The sequence below is a fragment of the Gekko japonicus genome, unplaced genomic scaffold (assembly GCF_001447785.1).
Source record: "Gekko japonicus isolate JY-2015 unplaced genomic scaffold, Gekko_japonicus_V1.1 scaffold336, whole genome shotgun sequence".
NCBI lineage: Eukaryota > Metazoa > Chordata > Lepidosauria > Squamata > Gekkonidae > Gekko > Gekko japonicus.
In genome coordinates, this window is record NW_015172014.1 from 1141007 (window position 1) to 1160827 (window position 19821).

The window sequence follows — 19821 nt, forward strand, 5'->3', positions numbered from 1 at the left end:
CCCCCCCTTTTCTCTTGCAGGTGGCGCCGGACGGACCTGGGGGGGGGGAGATGGCTGGCCCCGGGGGCGGCGACGAGGACAGCCTGCCGTGTGCTGCGCCCGCCCCCCTTCCGGCCCCTCCGGTCCAGCCCCTGATCCCTGACCCCGCCGTGGTGCTCACCCCGGACCGGGAGGGCGGCGGCGGGGGAATCCTTCGGCGCCGTGGCCCGGGCAATATCCGCCGGCGGCAAGTGAGTGCAAGGGGGGACGGGGTGCCTTCAAAACGACAACACCGGACTGGGGGGAGCCGGCAGGGGAGGAGGGCACGGGGACGTGGGTGGCAGCACACTCCTCCTACTAATGCCCTGAGCTAGGACTGTCCTCAAATATGGAAATTATAGTGCCTCTCTGAGCATGTGCAGAGGGCCCCACTGCAATATTCAAGCCAGGACTGCAACCCAAAAGCAGCTCTTTTAGGAATGGAACTGTTTTCTCCCACACCCCTGGCCGGTCATGAAATCTTCTCCACTTCTCTGTTCCCTCCTAGGTGCGTTTCCGGCTGGACTCTGGTTCTCATGAGGTTGGAGGCGGCCACCTGGACCTGCTGGGGCGAGTGGAGGAGACCCAGGGTGCTTCCACCAGCTCCCTTGCCCCCAGCCTGCTGACGAGGGAGCCCTGTGGCAGCTTGGCAGAAGATGGGCACCTCAACCAACCCTCTGGGCTGAGCACCCCCATTCTCCACAGCAGCATCGCCTTGGGGGCGGAGGTGCAGGCCGCCCGGGAGCAGGACTTCGATGCCCGGCGGGCAGCCAGGGAACTCCTCCAGCATTCCTTTCCCACCCGCTGCGCAGTAGAAGCTCGAGTAGGAGAAAGTACGTTGGAGGGACGGGCAGTGGCTCACAGGGCAGGGCCTTCTGCCTGCAAAGCCAACCCCACCCTCCTCATCGCCACTTAAAGGTCCCCCCCCCCCTTGTGCTGGGCAACATCCTTTCCCAGGCTGAGACTCTGGAAAGTGGCTGCCAGCCAGAGCAGGCAATACCTGAGCCAGTGCCATGCAGTGATCAAAGTAGGGTCTGGGAAACCGAGGTTTAACCGCCATTGTCTAAAAAGGTGAGCCAAACAGAATAGAGGGCCAACAATAAAAACTTCATTATATAGTATGAAAAGATACATGTATTTATTAACAAAGAATTAAAAAGCATATAAGGGCCCAATCACACCTCATGTGAAAATGCCAAAATTTAGCACGCAAGGGACAATGGACTTGGCCTGACACATTTTGGCCTGTATACTATATAGTTAAGTTTTTACTGTTGGCCCTCTATTCTGTTTGACTTCCCTTTCTAGGTTCTGGATCCCAGGTTTCAGGGTTAAGTCCCCCCAATCTTTTTGGTTCCTTGTTTGGACCGCCACTGTGCCATGGAGGCTGGCAGTGAGACCTCAAGCCAGTCCCACACTGTGGGTAAACTCTTTGGATCCCTGTTAGAGAGAAAGGCAGGTTATCCTGAAGTGAAATGAAATGGGTGGATGGCTGATCCAGTCTCGCTAGAAGGCAACTTCCAGAACAGTTAGGCTCAAAAAGGATTTTGGAAGGGGGTTGCAGCTCCCTCCCCAAGACAGACAAACGACAAGGAAGAAAAAAAAATAATGATCTAGAACAGGGGTGTTATGAGGGCCGGATCTGATATAAATGAGACCTTGTTGGGCCGTGCCATAAAAGGCAATACCAGGAAGCGGAGATATAAACTTTATAAAGGACACAGACAAACACAATTAAAGATTTTTTTAAAACTTTAAATAAAACGTGTCTCCTGTATAGGATTGGGGCAGCCTGGCAAGGAAGCCAGCTCTGGTGGAGGAGGGGGAGAAGCCTCAGCCAGTGTTTTACCACACTCAGTCGCACAGGAGAGGCTTGCCTATCTACCTCTCCTGTGTGACTGAGAGAGTCTTGTAGAGTAAGCTGTGATGTAGCCGCGGCAGCCGCAGAACTAGAAAAAGAAGCAGGAAACAGGCAGGGCCTCGTGGGCCGGACTGTAGCCATCTGTGGGCCTGGCTGCATGTTTGACACCCCTGATCTAGAACATGGGTCATGCAGATGGTGCATCGGGAACCACCACAGCACAAAATTGCTGCTGTCATATTTTTTTTTAAACAGAGACCCAACAAACACGGCTTCTTAGTGGTGAGAGAGCAGCAGTCAAGGAGATGACTGTTCCTCGGTCCTCCCTTTGCCGCATCACTCTTTGCAGCTGTTTCTTCTTCCACTGCCCCACCCTGTGAGGGAGGTGGACACAGAAGCCAGGTGGGAGTGGCGAATGTTGGGATTCTTGCTGCCATCTCCTGCCGAGGAAAACTCAGGTGGAAACTAAAGGCAACCCTTTGTCCCTGAACAGTGCAGATGAGAGCATCTCCCACCCTCATCATGGCACTGGGATTGTCCTCTGGTTTTGCAGCCGAGTTCTGATATAATCTGATTTTGTGCCAGTGGCTGGCAAAACAGTGCCGCTCCTTCTGCCTGCCCGGTTCCTTTAGAGCAGGGCCCCCTAACCTTTTCAGCCTGTGGGCACCTTTGGAATTCTGACACAGGGCGATGGGCGGAACTAGAAGTCAAGGAGCGAGGCTATGCATTACTCAGAACATTACTGAGTCCAGCGGCACCTCTTAAGAGCAACGACGATTTATTCTGGGCATAAGCTTTCATGTGCATGCACACAAGAACTTATACCCAGAAGTGCCGCTGGACTCAGACTTTGTTCTGTTGCTTCAAACCAACACTCAAACAGAAACTCTTCAGAACTTCAGGCAGAGGCTCTGTTTGCTGTTTAAAATGAACATAATGCCCCTGTATAAATCGATGGTATGTCCTCATTTGGAACACTGTACAGTTCTGGTCACCACACCTCAAAAAGGATATTATAGCATGGGGAAAAGTGCAGAAAAGGGCAACTAGAATGATCAAAGGGTTGGAACACTTTCCCTATGAAGAAAGGTTAAAGCGCTTGGGGCTCTTTGGCTTGGAGAAACGATGGCTGAGGGGTGACATGATCAAGGTTTACAAGATTATGCATGGGATAGAGCAGGTCGAGAAAGAGGTACTTTTCTCACAAGACAAGAACTCCTTGTGGGCACTCCATGAAATTGCTGAGGTCGGGTTAGAATGGATAAAAGTCCTCCTTTATCCAAAGAGTGATCAACACATGGAATTCAGTGCCATACGTTACAAGCAGGGAACGGCTTCAAGAGGGAACTGGATAAGCACCTGGAGCAGAGGTCCATCAGTGGCTATGAGCCACAAGGTATAGATAGGAACTCACAGGCTGGGGCAAGGGATGCTCTGTATTCTTGGTGCTGGGGGGGGGGCAACAGTGGGAGGGCTTCTGGTGTCCTGGGCCTCCTGATGGCACCTGGTATTTCTGGCCACTGTGTGACAGAGTGTTGGACTGGATGTGCCATTGGCTTCTCTTATGTTCTTAACATCACTGTTTTAAAAAATACTTTCTTGCATACACATCACTTACATTCAGTCATGCCATAAAGATTTGTGTTCTGGCGTCAGCTGGTCCCAAAGGAACTTTTTTTTTTACAAATCTGCACAGCCAGCCAAAGCTCTGTCTAGCCCCGGCCACTTTCACAAAACCCTTGGTGGGCACTGTGTTGGGGGGCCCGGCTCTCGAGGGATACAGCTCCTGCCCTGGCTTACTCTTACCCCACAGGCATGAACATCCCTCGGGAACAGCAGCTCTACCAAGGACTGGTCAGCCTGCAGGTGCCCAAAGAGGAATTGCTGAGCTCCGCGATGAAGGAGAAGCTGGTGCTTGTTGGGCCCCGGCCGGAAGGCCAAAAGGTGAGCAGGGGAGAGCTCCTCCCTGACTGGCCAGCTTCTCCTCTCCTCAGTCTGTGTCTTTGGGAGCAGGTGAAAGCAATCCAGCCTCCTTTCCCTCTACAAGGCTCCAGAGGACATGCTTCCTGCTGCAAGAACAGTGGGATTCATTTGATTGAGCCCCCCCCCCGCACATATACAGCCACAAAAATGTCCTGCCTAAAGTACTGCACTCCCTCTGCCCTTGCATGCTAGGAGCTGGCCTCTGAGGGCCCAGACCTGATGGCCTTCTACGACCCAGAAGAGCTGTTCACAGAGACCGCTTTCCTGGAGGTGGAGGGGCTGCCCCCCTTGGAGCAGAAGCCGCGCGCCCGAGATCCAGCCGCCACCTTTCTGATGTACCGGAAGCTGCGCCAGTGGAACAGCTGAGGGGAGAGGCAGGAGCAGGGCCTGCTGCTTTCACTGTCCAGGGGACCCAGAGACTGCCTGGCACCTAGCGCAGCAATAGGACTGTTTGTTCACAGAGGACTCCCATCATGCTCTCCACACACACAGACTTTTTTATACATAAACACAATTGCAAGCAATCTGTTGGGAGTGCGTGCCTCTTTCTGATAGGGCTGTGGGGAGCGGAGCCTGGAATCTGAGGGCAACGTGGGTGGCGCTTCTGAAAGGAAGGGGGCTCTGGCTCAGGGGCAAGGCCTGTGCTTGGCCCAGGTTCAGTCCCCAGCATCTCCCGTTGAAGAGGACCAGGCAGGAAGTGACGGGAAAGACCTCTCTGCCTGAGACCCAGTGCCAGTCTGAGTGGATGAGACTGACCATAATGGACCGGCTCCGGATAAGAGGCATGCTCCTGTGTATTCTGGAGTTTGGTGTAGCAGCTAAGTGTGCGGACTGCCGGGTTTGATTCCCCACTCCTCCTCCTCCACTTGCAGCTGTTGGATGACCTTGGGCAAGCCATAGTTCTTTCAGAGTTGTTCTCAAGGACAGTTCTGTCTGAGCTCTCTCAGCCCCACCTGCCTCACGGGGTGTCTGTTCTGGGGAGGGGGAGGGAAAAGGAGTTGTCAGCCGCTCTAAGATTCCGAGTGAAGGGGTATAAATTCGGTCTCTTCTTTGGGGAGGGGCCGTGGCTCAGGAATAGAATAGAACCTCCGCTTGGCAGGCAGAAGGTTCCAGGTTCAGGCTCCGGCACCTCCGGTTAAAAAGGACCAGTCAGTAGGGGATGACCCAGGAGAGCAGGTACAAGCAGACAAGACCGACCAGAAGGCTTGATTCAGCAGCAGCGTCACATCCCCCAGCACTGGAGGTGGCAGCCAGCCAACTGCCCACCCGCCACCTCCCAGGGACACAAACCGGACGAACCCTTGGTAATTGGTAGGCTTTATTTATATATAGAATCAACATCTGTGTAAAGATCAAAGTCCTGGATGAAACTAGGTCCCCCCAGCTGCGAGGGGAGAGGGGGCACAGCAGGCGGCTCCTGCAGGGGGATGGGGGGCGGATGGCCTGGCTGGCTGCGGAGCTCTTCGATTCAGAAGGGGGGTGGGGGCAGCCGGGGCACGGGCCCAGCCCAGAGGAAGCTCACGGGGCAGAGTTGCCCTGCTCAGGAAGTAGGGGGGAAAGGCTTCAGTGCTCCAGGTGAAGGTGTCTGCCCTACCCAGGGAAAGTGCCCGCCCCCCCCCCACTGCCCCACTCCACAGCAGGGAATTCCACAGCTCCTTCGGGGGGCCCTCTTGCTCCTAAGCAGGCTGAGGGAGCACAATGGCTTGTGTGTGATTTCTTCTTCTGGGTTGTGAGCTCAGGGTAATGGCCGGGAGAGAGGGAGGGAGGAAGCCAGCCAGTCCCCCATTATCCCCCCACCCCCGCACATCACCTGCCCACTTCCCTCTTTCCTCCCCACGCACAGCAGGATCTCGGTAGCAGCTCCAGGCAGCCTCTTGCTTGCTCTGTTCTTCACGCTCTGCTTGTCGCAGGCAAAGAGGACGGGAGTCCTGCAGGTCAAGCGGCTCCGACTGACTCCATGGCTTCAGGGGCGGTGAACCTGGTTCCTCTGTCCTTTCCTGTCCAAGTGCCTCCAGCAAATGCCCCCGGCGGCTCGGAAAGGTGAGCGGGAGTCCAGCCACGGACTGGCTCTCAAGCCCGGGCAAAAAATCCTCAGGGTGTTCTCAGGGGAGCCTTGTGGAAGAGATAGATGGGGCGCTGGAATCCTAGGGGGAGAGAGAGCCCAGACAAGCAGGCAGTCAGAAAGACACCCCAGTCCAGCCCCGGAGCACAGCTGGGGGCTGCCAAAGGAACCCGGTTCCCCCCCAGGTGTGCACGGGCCAGCGGACTGACCGCCTCAGAATGCCGTCCGAGGGCTCTGATCAGCACAGAGCACCGTGGGACCATCCGGAGCTTTGCATCTTGGGAGCAAAGCGTGTTTCGTCCCCCGTCCCCCCCCCGTCCGATCTGAGCTCCCCGTAAGAGTGTGCTGCCATATTAGGGGGAAGGCAGCATCTCAGTCCTGCAGGGGTACAAAAGCAGGTTGCAGGAGCAGAATAAAAAAGGTCACCCCCAACGGTCCCCTCTAAGCTGGGAATCCTTGTGAGCAAAAATGCTACTTTGTGAGCTAGTGGCATTAAAGTAGTGAGTGAGCCATTTTGGCTGCTGCATAAATTAATGTGCTCTGGAGCCATCCTTTCTGAGCCAAGACAAAAATGTATGAGCCGGAGGCTAAAAAATTGTGAGCTGGCTCACACAAACTTAGCTTAGAGGGAAACACTGGTCACCGCTTCTGAGCACAAGGACATCCAAAGGGTTCCTCAGAATAGCCCAGGCAGGGTGGGTTTGGACTGGTGGCCCCCTCTTTCCCGCTCTCTGGGTGCAGGGGGTGCCTCTTGCTTGTGCTGAAGGGCTGCTTCTCATCCAGCCCCCTTTCATCCAACCCCAAGTCACCCACAGTTTACTAAACACTCAACCTGGTTGGCCCAGCCTAACCCGGTTGAGTTACATCTTGGAAGCTAAGCGGAAATCGGCTGGGGTTAGAACAGAGGCAACGGCAAACCACCTCTGAACGTCGGCCTGCAACTTGATGGCATTTTAGACATGACCTCGCTCAAAATTATTGGGGGAGGGGGTGTCAACTTTTATCACTCCGCCCCGCCCCCCACAAGCCCATCCCAGTCTGCACGCAAAGGCAGCACACCTGTCCTGCCCCACTCACCTTTGGAGCTGTGCCTCGGCGTGGCCACCAATTCGTAGCTGGAGAAGCCCACTTCAGGTGAAGTCAGGTACGAGGGGAACTGGTCCGGCTTCAGCTTGATGCGGTGGAAGTTCCGGCATGTTGTCTCCTGGGAGGGGGAGGGAGGGATGAAGTGTCTGGCCGGCCCTCCGTCCACCCCTCCCCCCCAAACAGGGGCATCAACTGGACCTGCTCAATGGGGAGGGGAGGGGGCTGGCAGGTGGGGGGCTGCAACCACGCCCTTCCTCGGGAGGGCCAAGGTCAAGGCCTCCTGCTTTGCACCACCACACTTCTGGGACCAGCTGCACAGAGCGCAGAGCACTCGGCCGTGACCGGCCGAACCAGCCGGCTTTGCCTCCCAGGCCGCTCTTCTTCTCAGGCCCGGAACCAGCCACACAAAATCGGTCCTCCTCACCAGGCTGTGCAGCTGAAGAGGGAGGGGACCCAGGTCTCCCAGGTGTGTCGTCGTCCCCCCCCCCTCGCCCAGCCCGCCACTCACCGTCAGGTTCTTCCTCTTGCCGTAGGAAGCCCAGGCCTGGGGCTCGAGCACCAGGATGCCGCCGGGCCGCAGGTGGCGGAAGAGGCGCTTGAAGAGGCGCTTGAGCCCCTCGTCCCCCCAGTTGAGGTGGACCCACTTGGTGAGGCTGAGGCAGAGGATCACGTCGTACTCTGGCTTCTGGGCCTCCAGCAGCTCCTCACGCTCCAGAACGTAGTTGCCCTGCCGAGAGAGGCCAGCAGCGTTGGCCGGGAGGGTGGGAAGGCTCCTCCAAACACCCACCAGCTCTTCCTTCCTTCCTCAGACTTTGGGGCAGCGCTGCCAACGTGCCCGGAGCAATCCTGAAGCAGACACGCCAACTAAGGCGGTGCAGCTGGCTGCCACCCACAGGCTGCCCAGCGACTGTACCAAAGCCCAGACCAGGAGGGAAGCACCACAGCTGGGAAGATTCCAGCATCCAAGGCCAAGGGGCGTGGAGACAATGGGGGGAGTGTGCGCAGGGGGGCTTCAAGGCCAGAGGGGAGGGGGGGGCTGGGCCTGCACAAAGGAACACTCCCCCCCCCAGCTTTAACACCAACTTGCCCCTTCCCACCCTCCTGCTCGGTAGGTGTGAGCCTTGCAGTGCGCCCCTGGAGTCAACCTTTCCCAGGCAGGGAAGGGGGCAGATCCAGGAAATGTACTGGCGTAATGCTGCGTTCCCCTGGGACTTGGGGGGAGGGGGAGTGAGATTACGCTCCTTGGCAGCAGCTGCCCACACGGCAGAGGTGTGTCTGGGGCTGAGGAATCCAAAGTATTCTGCAAAGCCTGGAAGCTCATTTTGCTCCCCTCTTTCCATGCACAGAGGAGGAGGAGGACAGGTGGGGGCTCTTCCTGAGCTCACTCTCTCATGCCAAGACGGTGGCTTGGGGGGGGGCTTCCCAGGAGCTGCCAGGGGCAAAGAAAGGCCCCTCCCCCCGTACCATCAGGCTGCTCCGCAAAGACTGAACCTGGGCTCCTCTACTGCCGGAGTGGAGCTCCCAGGCATTCTCTGCCCTGGTCTGTGCTGCTGGCCGGGGAGGTGAAGTGTGTGGGGGGGGGGAGAGCTCCTGCCGGCTGGAGCCGCACCTGGCCAGCACCAGACTCCCCCGCACAGCTGCACTGCCAGGCCCCTCCTCCGCCCTTCTGGCTTTAAGCCAGCCCCAAAGGCTCCTCCGGGAACACCCACCTCTGCCACCTTCTATCTTCCCTGCCCCACGGCCAAAGAGTGGCAGACCAGCCCCAGGCTCCCGTGCGCCTTCTCTCTCCCTGCTGCCCAAGGGGTGGGGGGCTGAGCCTCAGCAGTTCTGGTGGGCAGGGCGGAACTCCCCCCCACCCGGAGAGACCCCTGCTTGTCCCTCAGTCCTCCCTGGCTCCTGCCCCACCCCCATGCAGCAAGGAGGGGCCCAGCATCCCTGGGTCAGTAGGGCAGGGGGGCCATTGGAAAGCGAGAAGAGGATAGGCTCCCCCAGGTTCCAGCCAAGGCGCTTTCTGGAGAGCACACAGCCCTCCTGGGGTCTTGTCTGCCCTGGTCTCAAACTGTCCCAGAGGCAGCCGTCTCCGCACGAGTGCCTCCATCCTCACAGCCAGATTCAGAGAACGGCGGCCCTCTGACCATGGGCCACCCCTCCAAGAGAAGGCCTCTGCTCCCTGCAAGACCTCCTGGGACCCAGGAGTCCTTTGACTCTCAAGAACACATCCCCTGAAAGCCTTGTGGGTCTCTGAGGTGCTCCTGGCCTGGAACACAGCCCAGCAGAAGGGATCTCCTACCCCTCCCCGGCTTGGAGGGCCATTGAACAGCAGGTAACCCTGGCAAGACACAGGAGGATGCTAACGCCTCCGGTCCAAGCCCCCCCCCAGAAGGGCATGGAGAGAAGGCAGCTGCCGAGGCCCCCCCTCCACCTCATGCCACACGCGGAGGCCCCTGTCGCCACCCCTGAGCAAGAACCCGGGGCCTAAAGGCAGGAATGGGAAAGGAGGCGTCACCACCCTCGGCAGTACAAATCCACAACTGGGAGGAAACACGCTGTGAGCAATGTTCCCTCTAATGTTCCTGTGAGCAAAAATTTCGACTCTGTGAGCTACCGGCATTACAGCTGTGAGCCAGCAATTTGGCTACTATGTAAATTTGTTTGCTCTGGAGCCCTCCATCCTGAAGAACGTGTGAGCCAGAGGCTAAAAAACTGAGCTGACTCACACTCACTCAGCTTAGAGGGAACACTGGCTGTGAGCCAGGCCCCTTGACGAGCATGAGAGAGATCCTGGGTGTAACTCCAGCCTACAGCACAGCATTCACAGCAACAAGCCCGGTGAGTCTTGACATCCCCCCCCCCGGAAGAAGGCAAACAGGCTGCAGACATGGCCCTGCCTTGGCCTCACCTTGACAAAGATGACGTTGTTGGGGAAGACCGTGGCATCGGCCCCTTCCTGGGGCACCCTCGGCGCAGCAATGGGGCCACGGCTGGCCATGAGGGACACCGGGAAGGTCTTCTTGGGAAGGCCGGTGCCCTCATTGTTGCTGCTGGTTTGCTGCTGCAGCTCCGCAGAAAGGTAGTGCCGAATGTTCTGGCGCGCCGAGTGGATGAGGGCCCCGTCAATGTCCACGCCCACCATCCTGCGGGGACCCCACTTCTTGGCCACGCTCAAAGTGAGGTGCCCCACGTTGCAACCCACGTCCAGCACCTCTTTCCCCTGGAACCACTCCGGCCTCATGACCCGCAGCCGGGTGTCTTCCCAGTCGGGGTTGCGGTAGCCGTAGTACTTGCAGTAGTTGCCATACTGGAACTTGTGCTGGGACTGCCGCCGAGGCTGCTGAGCGGAAGGGGGTGGCTGGTGCCGGCACCTGGGTGCGCTCCGTCCCCCGTCCGGGCTGCTCCGGTAAGGCCCTTCGCTCGCCGCCTCCTGGTGCCTGGCCCCCTCTGACTTGCTACTAGTCCTACGCCTCTTGCGGTGGTGGTGGTGGTGATGGTGGCGGCTGCTGCCGCCGCTGCTGCCACCCCCTGTGGAAGAGCCTACGGAAGCACAAGCGGGGGTGATGCCGTCAAAGGGCTGCTGGCCGCGCTGCTGCCCATCTCCACCCCCCGGCAGCAAAGGGGAGACCACCTCGTCCCGGCAGTTGATGGCCGTGTTCAGTTCGTAAGGCTGCGGGGTGGCCCCGTTGCAGGCCTTCTGGCACGACTTGCAGGAGGGGGCGGCCTTGCCCGCCTCGGCGATGCTGGCGGCCCGCTGGGCCCCCCGGTGGCGGTGCCGCTTGCGCCCGGCCTTGAGGGGGGAGGCCAGGACGGGAGGGTCCTCCTGGGCGTTGTTGAGGCTCAAGGGGTCGGTGATGTCCTTGGGGATGAGGATCTCCACCGGGTCGCGGCCCTTGGCCGGCAGGGGCGACGACTTGGGGGTCTCGGCGTTGAGGGCCTGGTTCACCTCCTCGTCCAGGAGGCTGTTGAGGTTGAGCGGGTCGAAGATGTTGCCGCCCAGCAGGAACTCGGACGGGAGGACCGGGTCGCACTCCGAGTTGATCCGGCGCCGCCGCTTGAAGGCCGGGTGCTTGAAGCCGCCCACGTTGCAGCTGTTGCGCCGCTTGCCTCCCCCTCCTCCTCCGCCGGGGGGCTTCGGGTGGGGCTGGAAGCCGTTGCGGGGCCGCTGCAGCTCGGACACGCTGTCCTCCGCCTCCTCCGCCGGCGGGGCGCCGCCGCCCCCCCTGCGCTCCTCCGGGCCGGCCCCCGGGTGCACCTGCCCGGCGACCTCCCCGCTGCCCCCCACCTCCTCCTCCTCCGACGGCGGCGGCGCGTCCCCCTGATGGAGCCGCCCCGGGGGGACTTCCCCGCCGCCGCCGCCTCCTCCTCCGGGCGGGGGCTTGAGGGGCGGCGGCGGGGCCGGGACGAGGAAGGTCTCCTTGTCGGTGGCCATCTCCAGCATGCCTCGCGCGCCCCCGGGGCTCCTCCGCCGCTCGCCTCGCACCGAGCCTCCCTCCGCCCCTTCCCGGTCCCTTCCTACGCGTGCGCCGTCAGCCTCCTTCCTTCTGCGCAGGCCCGGCGCGCAGCCGCCGTGCTCCCTTTCCAGTCAGGTTCCGACGCCCATGCGCAGAGCCGCGCCTCCACAACCGCCGACGGCGCCTCCCCGCCCGGCGCATGCGCGAGCCCAGCTGCCACCAGAGGAACAACACTTCGCGCCTCCTGCCTTCCCGCGATGGCACGCTTCCCCCTCGACTGAGACTTATATATGCGGTGGGCGGGCTCCGAGGAAGACGCGCCTCCTTCTCTCGGAAGAGGCCAATCGGGATTCAGTGTTGTGGCCACCCGCGTGGAACGGAAACCAATCACGGTCTTTTCGACGGAGAGCTCTGGAAGCCACCTCCCCTCTTCTCCTCCCGCCTCCTTGTTTCCATTGTAGCCAATAAATGAACTCGTTTAGAGCGACTGGAGCCAATCCAATCTCACTCATTTTTCCCAAAGGGCGGGTGAGGGTCCTCGTCTTTTCAGGACAGTCTGTGTCAAGCGCCTGCAGCAGTGTATTTCAGACATTGAAATAACAAAAACCAGGAGAAATGGGCACTATTTGCCTACCCAGATCCACTAATAAAAAAGTTTTCGTAATAAACCAGAAGGTGAAAGCCGTGGAAAAATATGCTTCGAAAAGACAGTTACTGTTTTTTCCAGGCATTGATTTAGACTCCTCAAAGAACCCCTGGGGAGGGAAACGTTGTGTGTCTGCTAGGATTATGGAGACCTTATCGTAAAGTGTACAGACTGACGGGAGAGATTATGGGGAATCGGTGCATTCCCCCCTTTGGTATATATGAAAATAAGCATATTTATTTTTTAGAAGCCTTCCCAATATGGACAGTTGTCAGCGAGCACGTGACTTCAAATCTCTCCCGCAACTGGCCTGTGCAAAGGTCATTGGGATTCGTAGTCTCGAAGCGCGCAGTACCGGAACTTTGCGCCTGCGCTACAGAATTTAGCAAGACTGAGCGGAGCTCAAACGCGCATGCGTATTTTATGTGTAAACAAAGCCTCGGCCTTGCGGGGGAAGGGGGAAACAAATAAAACTACAAAGTCCTTAAGGACATGGGATTTAGAGAACATCTTGGCCTTATTCCCAGAAAGGTGGTGGACTCTCTAGACTGTATTACTCTGCTATTTGTCTTACAAGCGTTTAACTACTTTTCTGTGGTTTTGAACATGTGCAAAGTGCAGAGCACTTTGCACATGTTCAAAACCACTGAAAAGTCCAGCAAAGGATGACATAGCTTCCCTTGAGAAATCTTGCTAGCTAATAACATGGCCCTTCAGGTTAGTAACAATATCTAGCATATTTTGAAGTCCTTCAAAAGGTTTCATGCACTTTATCTTCTTGTAATCCTTACAGCCCTGTGAGGTAGGCCAATATCCTTCTATTCCAGATGAGAATCTGGGGCTGGAAGACAGAGAAAGAGGCTTTCCTAGGATGAGGTGGTATTTACTAGCGGCCCAGAGAGAAAGCTTCAGCTTTCCATGGTTGAGATCTTACCTTTGCCACAAGCTCTGTCAGCAAGATGGAGGCCAAAATCCTGGTTGCTATAAAGGAGCAGGCAGTGACTGCAGCCATGAAATTAAAAGACGCCTGCTCCTTGGGAGGAAAGCGATGGCAAACCTAGACGGCATAATAAAAAGTAGAGACATCACCTTGTCAACAAAAGTCTGTATGGTCAAAGCAATGGTATTCCCAGTGGTAATGTATGGCTGCAAGAGTTGGACCACAAGGAAGGCCGAGTGCTGAAGAGTAGATGCTTTCAAATTATGGTGCTGGAGAAGACTCTGGAGAGTCCTTTGGACTGCAAGGAGATCAAATCAGTCAGTCCTAAAAGAAATCAACCCTGACTGTTCCCTGGAAGGCCAGACACTGAAGCTGAAGCTCAAATATACTTTGGCCACCCAATGAGAAGGGAGCACTCACTGGAGAAGACCTTGATGCTGGGAAAGACTGAAGGTCAAAGAAGAAGGGGACGGCAAAGGATGAGATGGTTAGACAGTGTTATTGAGAAAACGAACATGAAATTAAGCAAACTCTGGAGCACGACGGAAGACAGGAGGGCCTGGCATGATGTGGTCCAGGGGGTTGCAAAGACTGGACTGTGCAACTGAACAACAACAAAAATAAAGGAGCTAATGCTCCTGAAGCCCTTTGAACACTGGACACGGTTTGCAACAAGTGCTATTACCTCATATAGCTCAGTTGTATTATAAGGGATATTGTTTTGTTTGTTAAAAATGTGAACATACATTTTTATAAGTGCTGGTGGCCCTCTGCTAGTCTGGTGCCAGCTGAGCCCAGTGGCTCCTGCAGAAGGGGTAGTCAGTCACACATGGCTCCTTGTGCTGGGCCCTAAAAGAATTTATTTACTTACTCCATTTACACCTTGCCTTTCTCCCCAGTGAACATGAGGTTAGTTGGGCTGAGCGAACGTGAGGGGCCCAGAGTCACCCAGTGAGCTTCCATGGGAGTGTGGGAATTCGCATCTGGATCTCCCAGATGAGAGCCAGTTTGGTGTAGTGCTTAAGTGTGTGGACTCTAATCTGGGAGAACCGGGTTTGTTTCCCCACTCCTCCACTTTCACCTGGCTGGATGACCTTGGGCGAGCCATAGTTCTGACAAGAGCTGTTCTTGCAAAAAAGAGCAGTTTCTGACAAGAGCTCTCTCAGCCCCACCGACCTCGCAGGGTGTCTGTCTGTTGTGGGGAGGGGAAGGGAAAGGCGTTTGTAAGCCGCGCTGAGACACCTTTGGGTAGTGAAGGGCGGGGTATAAATCCAATCTCCTCCTCCTCCAGATCCTAGTCCGACTCTGCCCCCTACACCACACTGTCAGAGAATGACCACCACAGTAGCCATCCATTCCAACAAAACTCTGCGGAGCCACCCCAAAAGATAAAAAGCGGGCAGGTGTTTTGTTTTTTTTTTTTACAAGGATTAGATTTTGTTGGATCGCATGTTTGCATTTTAAGCATTATGCTTCATTCCTGACCTGGAGCGCCATTTTCCTAAGGCAAGAGAGAAATGCACGGAATGGGTTGCAGACATGCATACATTCCCGGGTTAACAATATCCTGTTTTCCTCTTCTGTTACGGTCCAGAATATCCTGCGCCCTAAAATTCCGGGCCCCAAACCCAAATTGTACAAGTAAACAACGGGCGCTCGCTTGAAGGCACTTTGCGCCTGCCCAGAGGCCCTTTCTGTGTTGCGCCGCCGAGGGGGTGGGGCTGAGGCCTGGTCAACGAAGGGAGGCGCAGCGCTCTCGAGTAAACGCCACGGTGGGGCGGGAGCTTCAACCTGGCATCCGAGTGCGCATGTCTGTAGCGGGCTCCGCTCTTCGTCGGAGCCTCTGAGCATGCGCGATATGGACCTTTCCTGCCGTGACTCATCCGTTCCGCTCTGGGCAGCGGGACTGGCAAAGGGAGAGGGCTGGGGCGCATGCGCAGCTGTGCTCTCCTCCTCGAGCGGGCTAGTTCGGCGATGCGCTGAAGAAAGGGGCGGGGGAGGTGGAGAGAGGGGGAAAAGGCGCCAAAAGTCCAAGCTGGAAATTGGCGCTTGACTCTTTAAATGCCCTCCACCCTTGTGAGGTAATTGAACAGGGCTCCAGTTTGGGTTTAAACAGCCAGTGAGTGAGGAACCGATAATCCCAACAGCCTCCTTTTTTCTTAACCTCCTAAAAGATGGCTGAGGGAACAACATTCCTCAGCCGAGATCTTAGGTTGGCAGCAACGCTCCCTCTAAGAGGTGGAGTCTTGTGAGGAAAAATTCTCCTCTCCTGGGTATTAAAGCTGAGAGCGAGCGATTGGGCTACTGCATCAATTAGTCTGCTCTAGAACCCTCCTTCCAGAGCTAAGGCAAAAATGTGTGAGCCGGAGGCTGAAAAACTGTGAGCTGGCTCACACCGACTCAGCTTAGAGGGAACACTGGTTGGCGGCATAACTTGTGGGACAAAAGACACATTTCGTTTTTTGACCTCCATGGGCATGGAAGCCCCCCGTGCTGCCAGTCCACGCCCTGATGACACCTTGGTAGCAGGCCCCATTGAGTAAAACCAGACTTATTTCTGAGTAGACCTGCCTAGGCTTGATCCCTGTTGCCTGGTAAAAAAATACCGCTCCCAAGAGGGGTCATGGCCAGTGTTCCCTCTAAGCTGTGGAGTCCTGTGAGCAGAAATTCTACTTTGTGAGCTATTGGCATTAAAGTTGCGAGCAGGTAGTTTGGCTGCTGCATAAAATGAGTTTGCTCTGGAGCCATCTTTCTTGAGCTAAGACAAAAATGTGTGAGCTGGAGGCTCACAGTAACTCAGCTTAGAGGGAACACTGGTCATGGCCAGTGTTCCCTCTAAACTGAGTTAGGGTGAGCTCACTCCGTTTTTTAGCCCCCGGCTCACAGGTTTTTGTCTCGGCTCAGGAAGGAGGGCTCCAGAAGAGCAAATGGATCAGTCGCTCGCTCACAACTTTAATGCCAGGAGCTCACAAAGTAGGATTTCTGCTCACAAGACTCCGCAGCTTAGAGGGAGCATTGCTGGACGGCTCAAAAGAGGAACTGCAGCTGCAGCAGCAAGAGAGGGACTTCCTCCTCGTGGGGACGTTGCTAATGTCTGGTCTCCCCGAACGGACTCTGTGCTTGGATCCCAAATTTGGAAGAAAGCCCCCCCCCCCCAAAAGAAGCGTGTGATCTGGACACACCTGGCCTTGAAGAAGGCCTCTGAATGGCAGGAGAACCCGCTCAGCTCCAGGGGTGGTACAAGGTCACCGAGACAGGGGAAGTACAAAGAGGAGTCCAGAGCCAGTGTTCCCTCTAAGCTGAGTTAGGGTGAGCTAGCTCGCAGTTTTTTGGCCTCCAGCTCACACATTTTTGCCTTGGCTCACGAAGGATGGGGCTCCGGTAAAGGTAAAGGTTCCCTTGCTCAAAAGCCAGTCGAATCCGACTCTAGGGTTGCGGTGCTCATCTCCGTTTCCAAGCCGAAGAGCCAGCGCTGTCCGAAGATGTTTCCGTGGTCATGTGGCCGGCATGACTAAACACCAAGGTGCACGGAACGCTGTTCCCTTCCCACCGAAGCAGTACCTATTTATCTACTTGCAATTTCTTGCTTTCGAACTGCTAGGTTGGCAGGAGCTGGAACTAGAGATGGGAGCTCACTCCATCATGCGGCACCCGGGTCTTGAACTGCTAAACTCCCGACCTTCCACAGCCTGCAGTGCAGCGTCTTAACCACTTGAGCCACCGCAGCTCCTGGGTGGCTCAAGAAGAGCAAACTAATTTATGCAGCAGCCAAATCGCCTGCTCACAACTTGAATGTCCGGAGCTCACAGAGTAGGATTTCTGCTCACGACTCCACAGCTTGGAGGGAGCATTGGCCCAGACAGTCATGCTTTGGGCAGGAATCGGATCCAGCCAAAGTCTCAGCTCACCTTTTAACTCCCACTATGGATTTCTGATCGTGCGAGAGAAGTCTCATGCTTCAGTCTCTCCCTCTGAAAAAGAAAAGTCAGATCATTTCAAAGAGCCTGCAGCTTGACTGGATCGTGCCCCTTTCGTCTAGAGCCTCTCTGGGATCCCTGTACAAATTTATTGCCTTCATTTTATTTATTTATTTGATTTATATCCCGCCCACCCCACTAAGGCAGGCTCAGGGTGGCTTACATAAAATTTGACAAGTAAAACAACAATGATAAATGTAGCTCTAAAAACAAGACTTAAAGTGCTAGTATCAGTTTATACGGCGATGGCGAGGTAGTAATAGTGGAAGACATACTAAAAATACAGTCAGCGGTGGTTATTACAGTTTGGCAAAACGTAGGCTACTATTGGTGGCATTGGGCACAGGGTCTTAGTTGTTGGATGTGGCTCCTTAACTAAAGGCCTGGTGGAAAAGCTCTGTTTTACAGGCCCTGTGGAACTGTAAGAGGTCCTGCAGGGCCCTAGTATCTTGATACCCTGCGTTCCTCCCCAGTGGGCAGTGACCCCAAGTGGCTCACATTGTTCTGCTTCATTTCCCCCTCACAACAACCCTGTGAGGTAGGTGAGGCTGAGAGGGGGCAACTGGCCCAAGGTCAGGGAGGACTGGGCCGAAGCTCAGTTACCCTTTCCCAATGCCTTGGCCGTAATCCAACTGACGGAGGCACCTGGAGACTAATTTGGCTTCAGCGTGCTTTGCTCGGGATTGGCTTGTGGCCATATTTGAGAGCAAGAAAAGCACAGTCAAACCCTGACAATGAAACCAGCCCAATGCCTTGGTGGACATAAAAGATAGTTTCAGAGGGCAGGCATGTTGGACTGTAGTAGAAGACCTAGATTTGAGTCCAGTAGCATCTTTGAGACCAACAAGGTTTCGGGGGTATCTGCCAAAGGGAGGTGACTCTCAAAAGCTTATCCCCCCACCAAAAAATTTTTTTTGTTGGTCTCTAAAGTGCTACTGGACTTTAATCTAGCTGGACTTAAAAGGTAGATTTCCCCTGCTGTTTAAACATAATAAGTGAGGTGCCAGACTGTGGGGAGGGGGTTCCTGTGTGTATGTGCCAGTGGGGAAAAGCCCCTGTCTCTGGTGACCACCCACATCACTTCTAAAGTTGGGGGCGCATTTGGCAGGGCCCCTGCAGGTCCATATGGGAATATGGAGTCCTTCCCAGCGTTCCCTCTAAGCTGAGTTAGCGTGAGCTAGCTCACAGTTTTTTAGCCTCTGGCTCACACATTTTTGTCTCAGCTCAGGAAAGATGGCTCCAAAACAAACTAATTTATGCAGTAGCCAAATTGCTCACTTACAACTTTAATGCCAGTAGCTCACAAAGTAGGATTTTTGCTCACAAGACTCCACAGCTTGAGGGAGCCTTGGTCCTTTCATTAGGAAGAAATCAGTATGTGACGCCTGTTGGTGTCTGCTTGATGTACAGGGGTTAAAAGCAGAAGTCTTTTGTTCGAAAAGAAGACTCTGGAAGCACTTTTGACATCCGTTCACTTTGGTTTAATTAACTGTCATACTTGCTATTCCATACTTTTGTGACTATAGACTGCAGAGGATCTCACAGACTTCATCTTGGTTAAATTATATAGTTATGGTAGAAGCAAGGGGAGAGGGGAAAGCCAGGGGACTCTCCCAGTCTTTATCTTCACGAGGAGCATTACCGTTTTGTTTTTACAGAAACCCAGCCTTTATTGCTTGCTCTCTTTTCTCTTTCCCCTTCTTAATAATAGAGTTGGACTAGAAACAAATACCTCCAAGACACGCAGTTCTGTAATGGCAAGTCAGAACAATAACGATGGTAAGATCAGCTTGTACTCTGTTTATTTATTTTAAAGGAAGCACGGGAGGGGCTGTTTCTCACTGGGGCTGCTTATCAATACAATCCTGCAATGCATAGAAGAGCCATTTTCCTTCTTTAAGTCCATTTCTCAAGGAAATAAGAATGTTTTATTTAGTCCCCAAAGAGTCTAAATGGGCAATGAAGGAATAGCGGAGCCTGTATTCTCTTCTTTCTGTTTAAAAAGCAGCCTAGATCTGTGATCACAATGCAAGGGAGAGGTAGGCCATGTTTTTCAGTCCAGTTCTTGCTCTCCAAAGGCTGTGACTGAAAATTCTTAATTTTACTTCTGTCAAAAACAGGAGTGTAAAATTGACAATAATAATTCACAGTGCTGTGGGGCAGAGACAGCCCACATCATTCAAACAGAAAGAAATTCTTATATTTTTCCAGCATTAATAAGAGTCACTTCAAAAGGTTTCTTTGCAGGATAACTTCCTGATGAATTGTCATTTAATGTTGTCTTCTTAGCCACTTACACGTGTTATTTGGCCCAACTTCGCTGTTACTGGGAAGTGGGTTTTTCCCACTTCCTCATAGCATCATGGTGCTCGCACATACCACCTAGGGTTGCCAACCTCCAGGTGGGGCCTGGATATCTCCCAGAATTATAACTGAAATCCAGATTACATGGTTCTGTTCCCCTGGAGGAAATGGCTGCTTTAGAAAGCTAGTGGGGTGTAAGGATTAAGAGCAGCTGGATCTGATTCCCCACTCCTCCACATAAGGCCTGCTGAGTGACCTTGGGCTAGTTCTCTCAGAACTCTCTTAGCCCCACCTACCTCACAAGGTGCCTGTTGTGGGGAGAAGAAAGGAATGTGATTGTAAGCCACTCTGAGACTCCTTAAGGTAGAGAAAGGCAAGGTATAGAACCTATTCTTCTTCAAAAGGTGGACTCTCTGACATTATACTCTGCTGTAAGTCCCTCCCCTCCCCTCCCCAAAACACACCCTCCTCTATAGTGGTTAAGAGCAGCAGACTCTAG

At 55.0% G+C, this 19821-nt stretch overlaps 2 protein-coding genes across 2 annotated transcripts in view; one reads left to right on the top strand and one right to left on the bottom strand.

Moving 5' to 3' along the window:
* PPP1R35 (protein phosphatase 1 regulatory subunit 35) overlaps positions 1 to 4378 on the top strand; it is a 4790-nt gene extending 412 nt beyond the window's left edge. The window contains exons 2-5 of the mRNA XM_015420338.1: positions 21 to 230; positions 527 to 851; positions 3693 to 3823; positions 4055 to 4378. Of these exons, the coding sequence (XP_015275824.1) occupies positions 51 to 230; positions 527 to 851; positions 3693 to 3823; positions 4055 to 4228 (810 nt within the window). The 5' untranslated portion in view covers positions 21 to 50 and the 3' untranslated portion in view covers positions 4229 to 4378. The remainder of the gene's footprint in view (positions 1 to 20; positions 231 to 526; positions 852 to 3692; positions 3824 to 4054) is intronic.
* Positions 4379 to 5179: 801 nt separating this feature from the next.
* Positions 5180 to 11704, bottom strand: MEPCE (methylphosphate capping enzyme). Its single transcript, XM_015420324.1, has 4 exons — positions 9910 to 11704; positions 7519 to 7737; positions 7002 to 7128; positions 5180 to 6006 (listed from the first exon to the last, which is right to left on the bottom strand). Exons 1-4 carry the CDS (start codon positions 11440 to 11442, stop codon positions 5954 to 5956), a joined length of 1932 nt encoding a protein of 643 aa, XP_015275810.1. The 5' UTR covers positions 11443 to 11704; the 3' UTR covers positions 5180 to 5953.
* Between the last annotated feature and the right edge of the window lie 8117 nt (positions 11705 to 19821).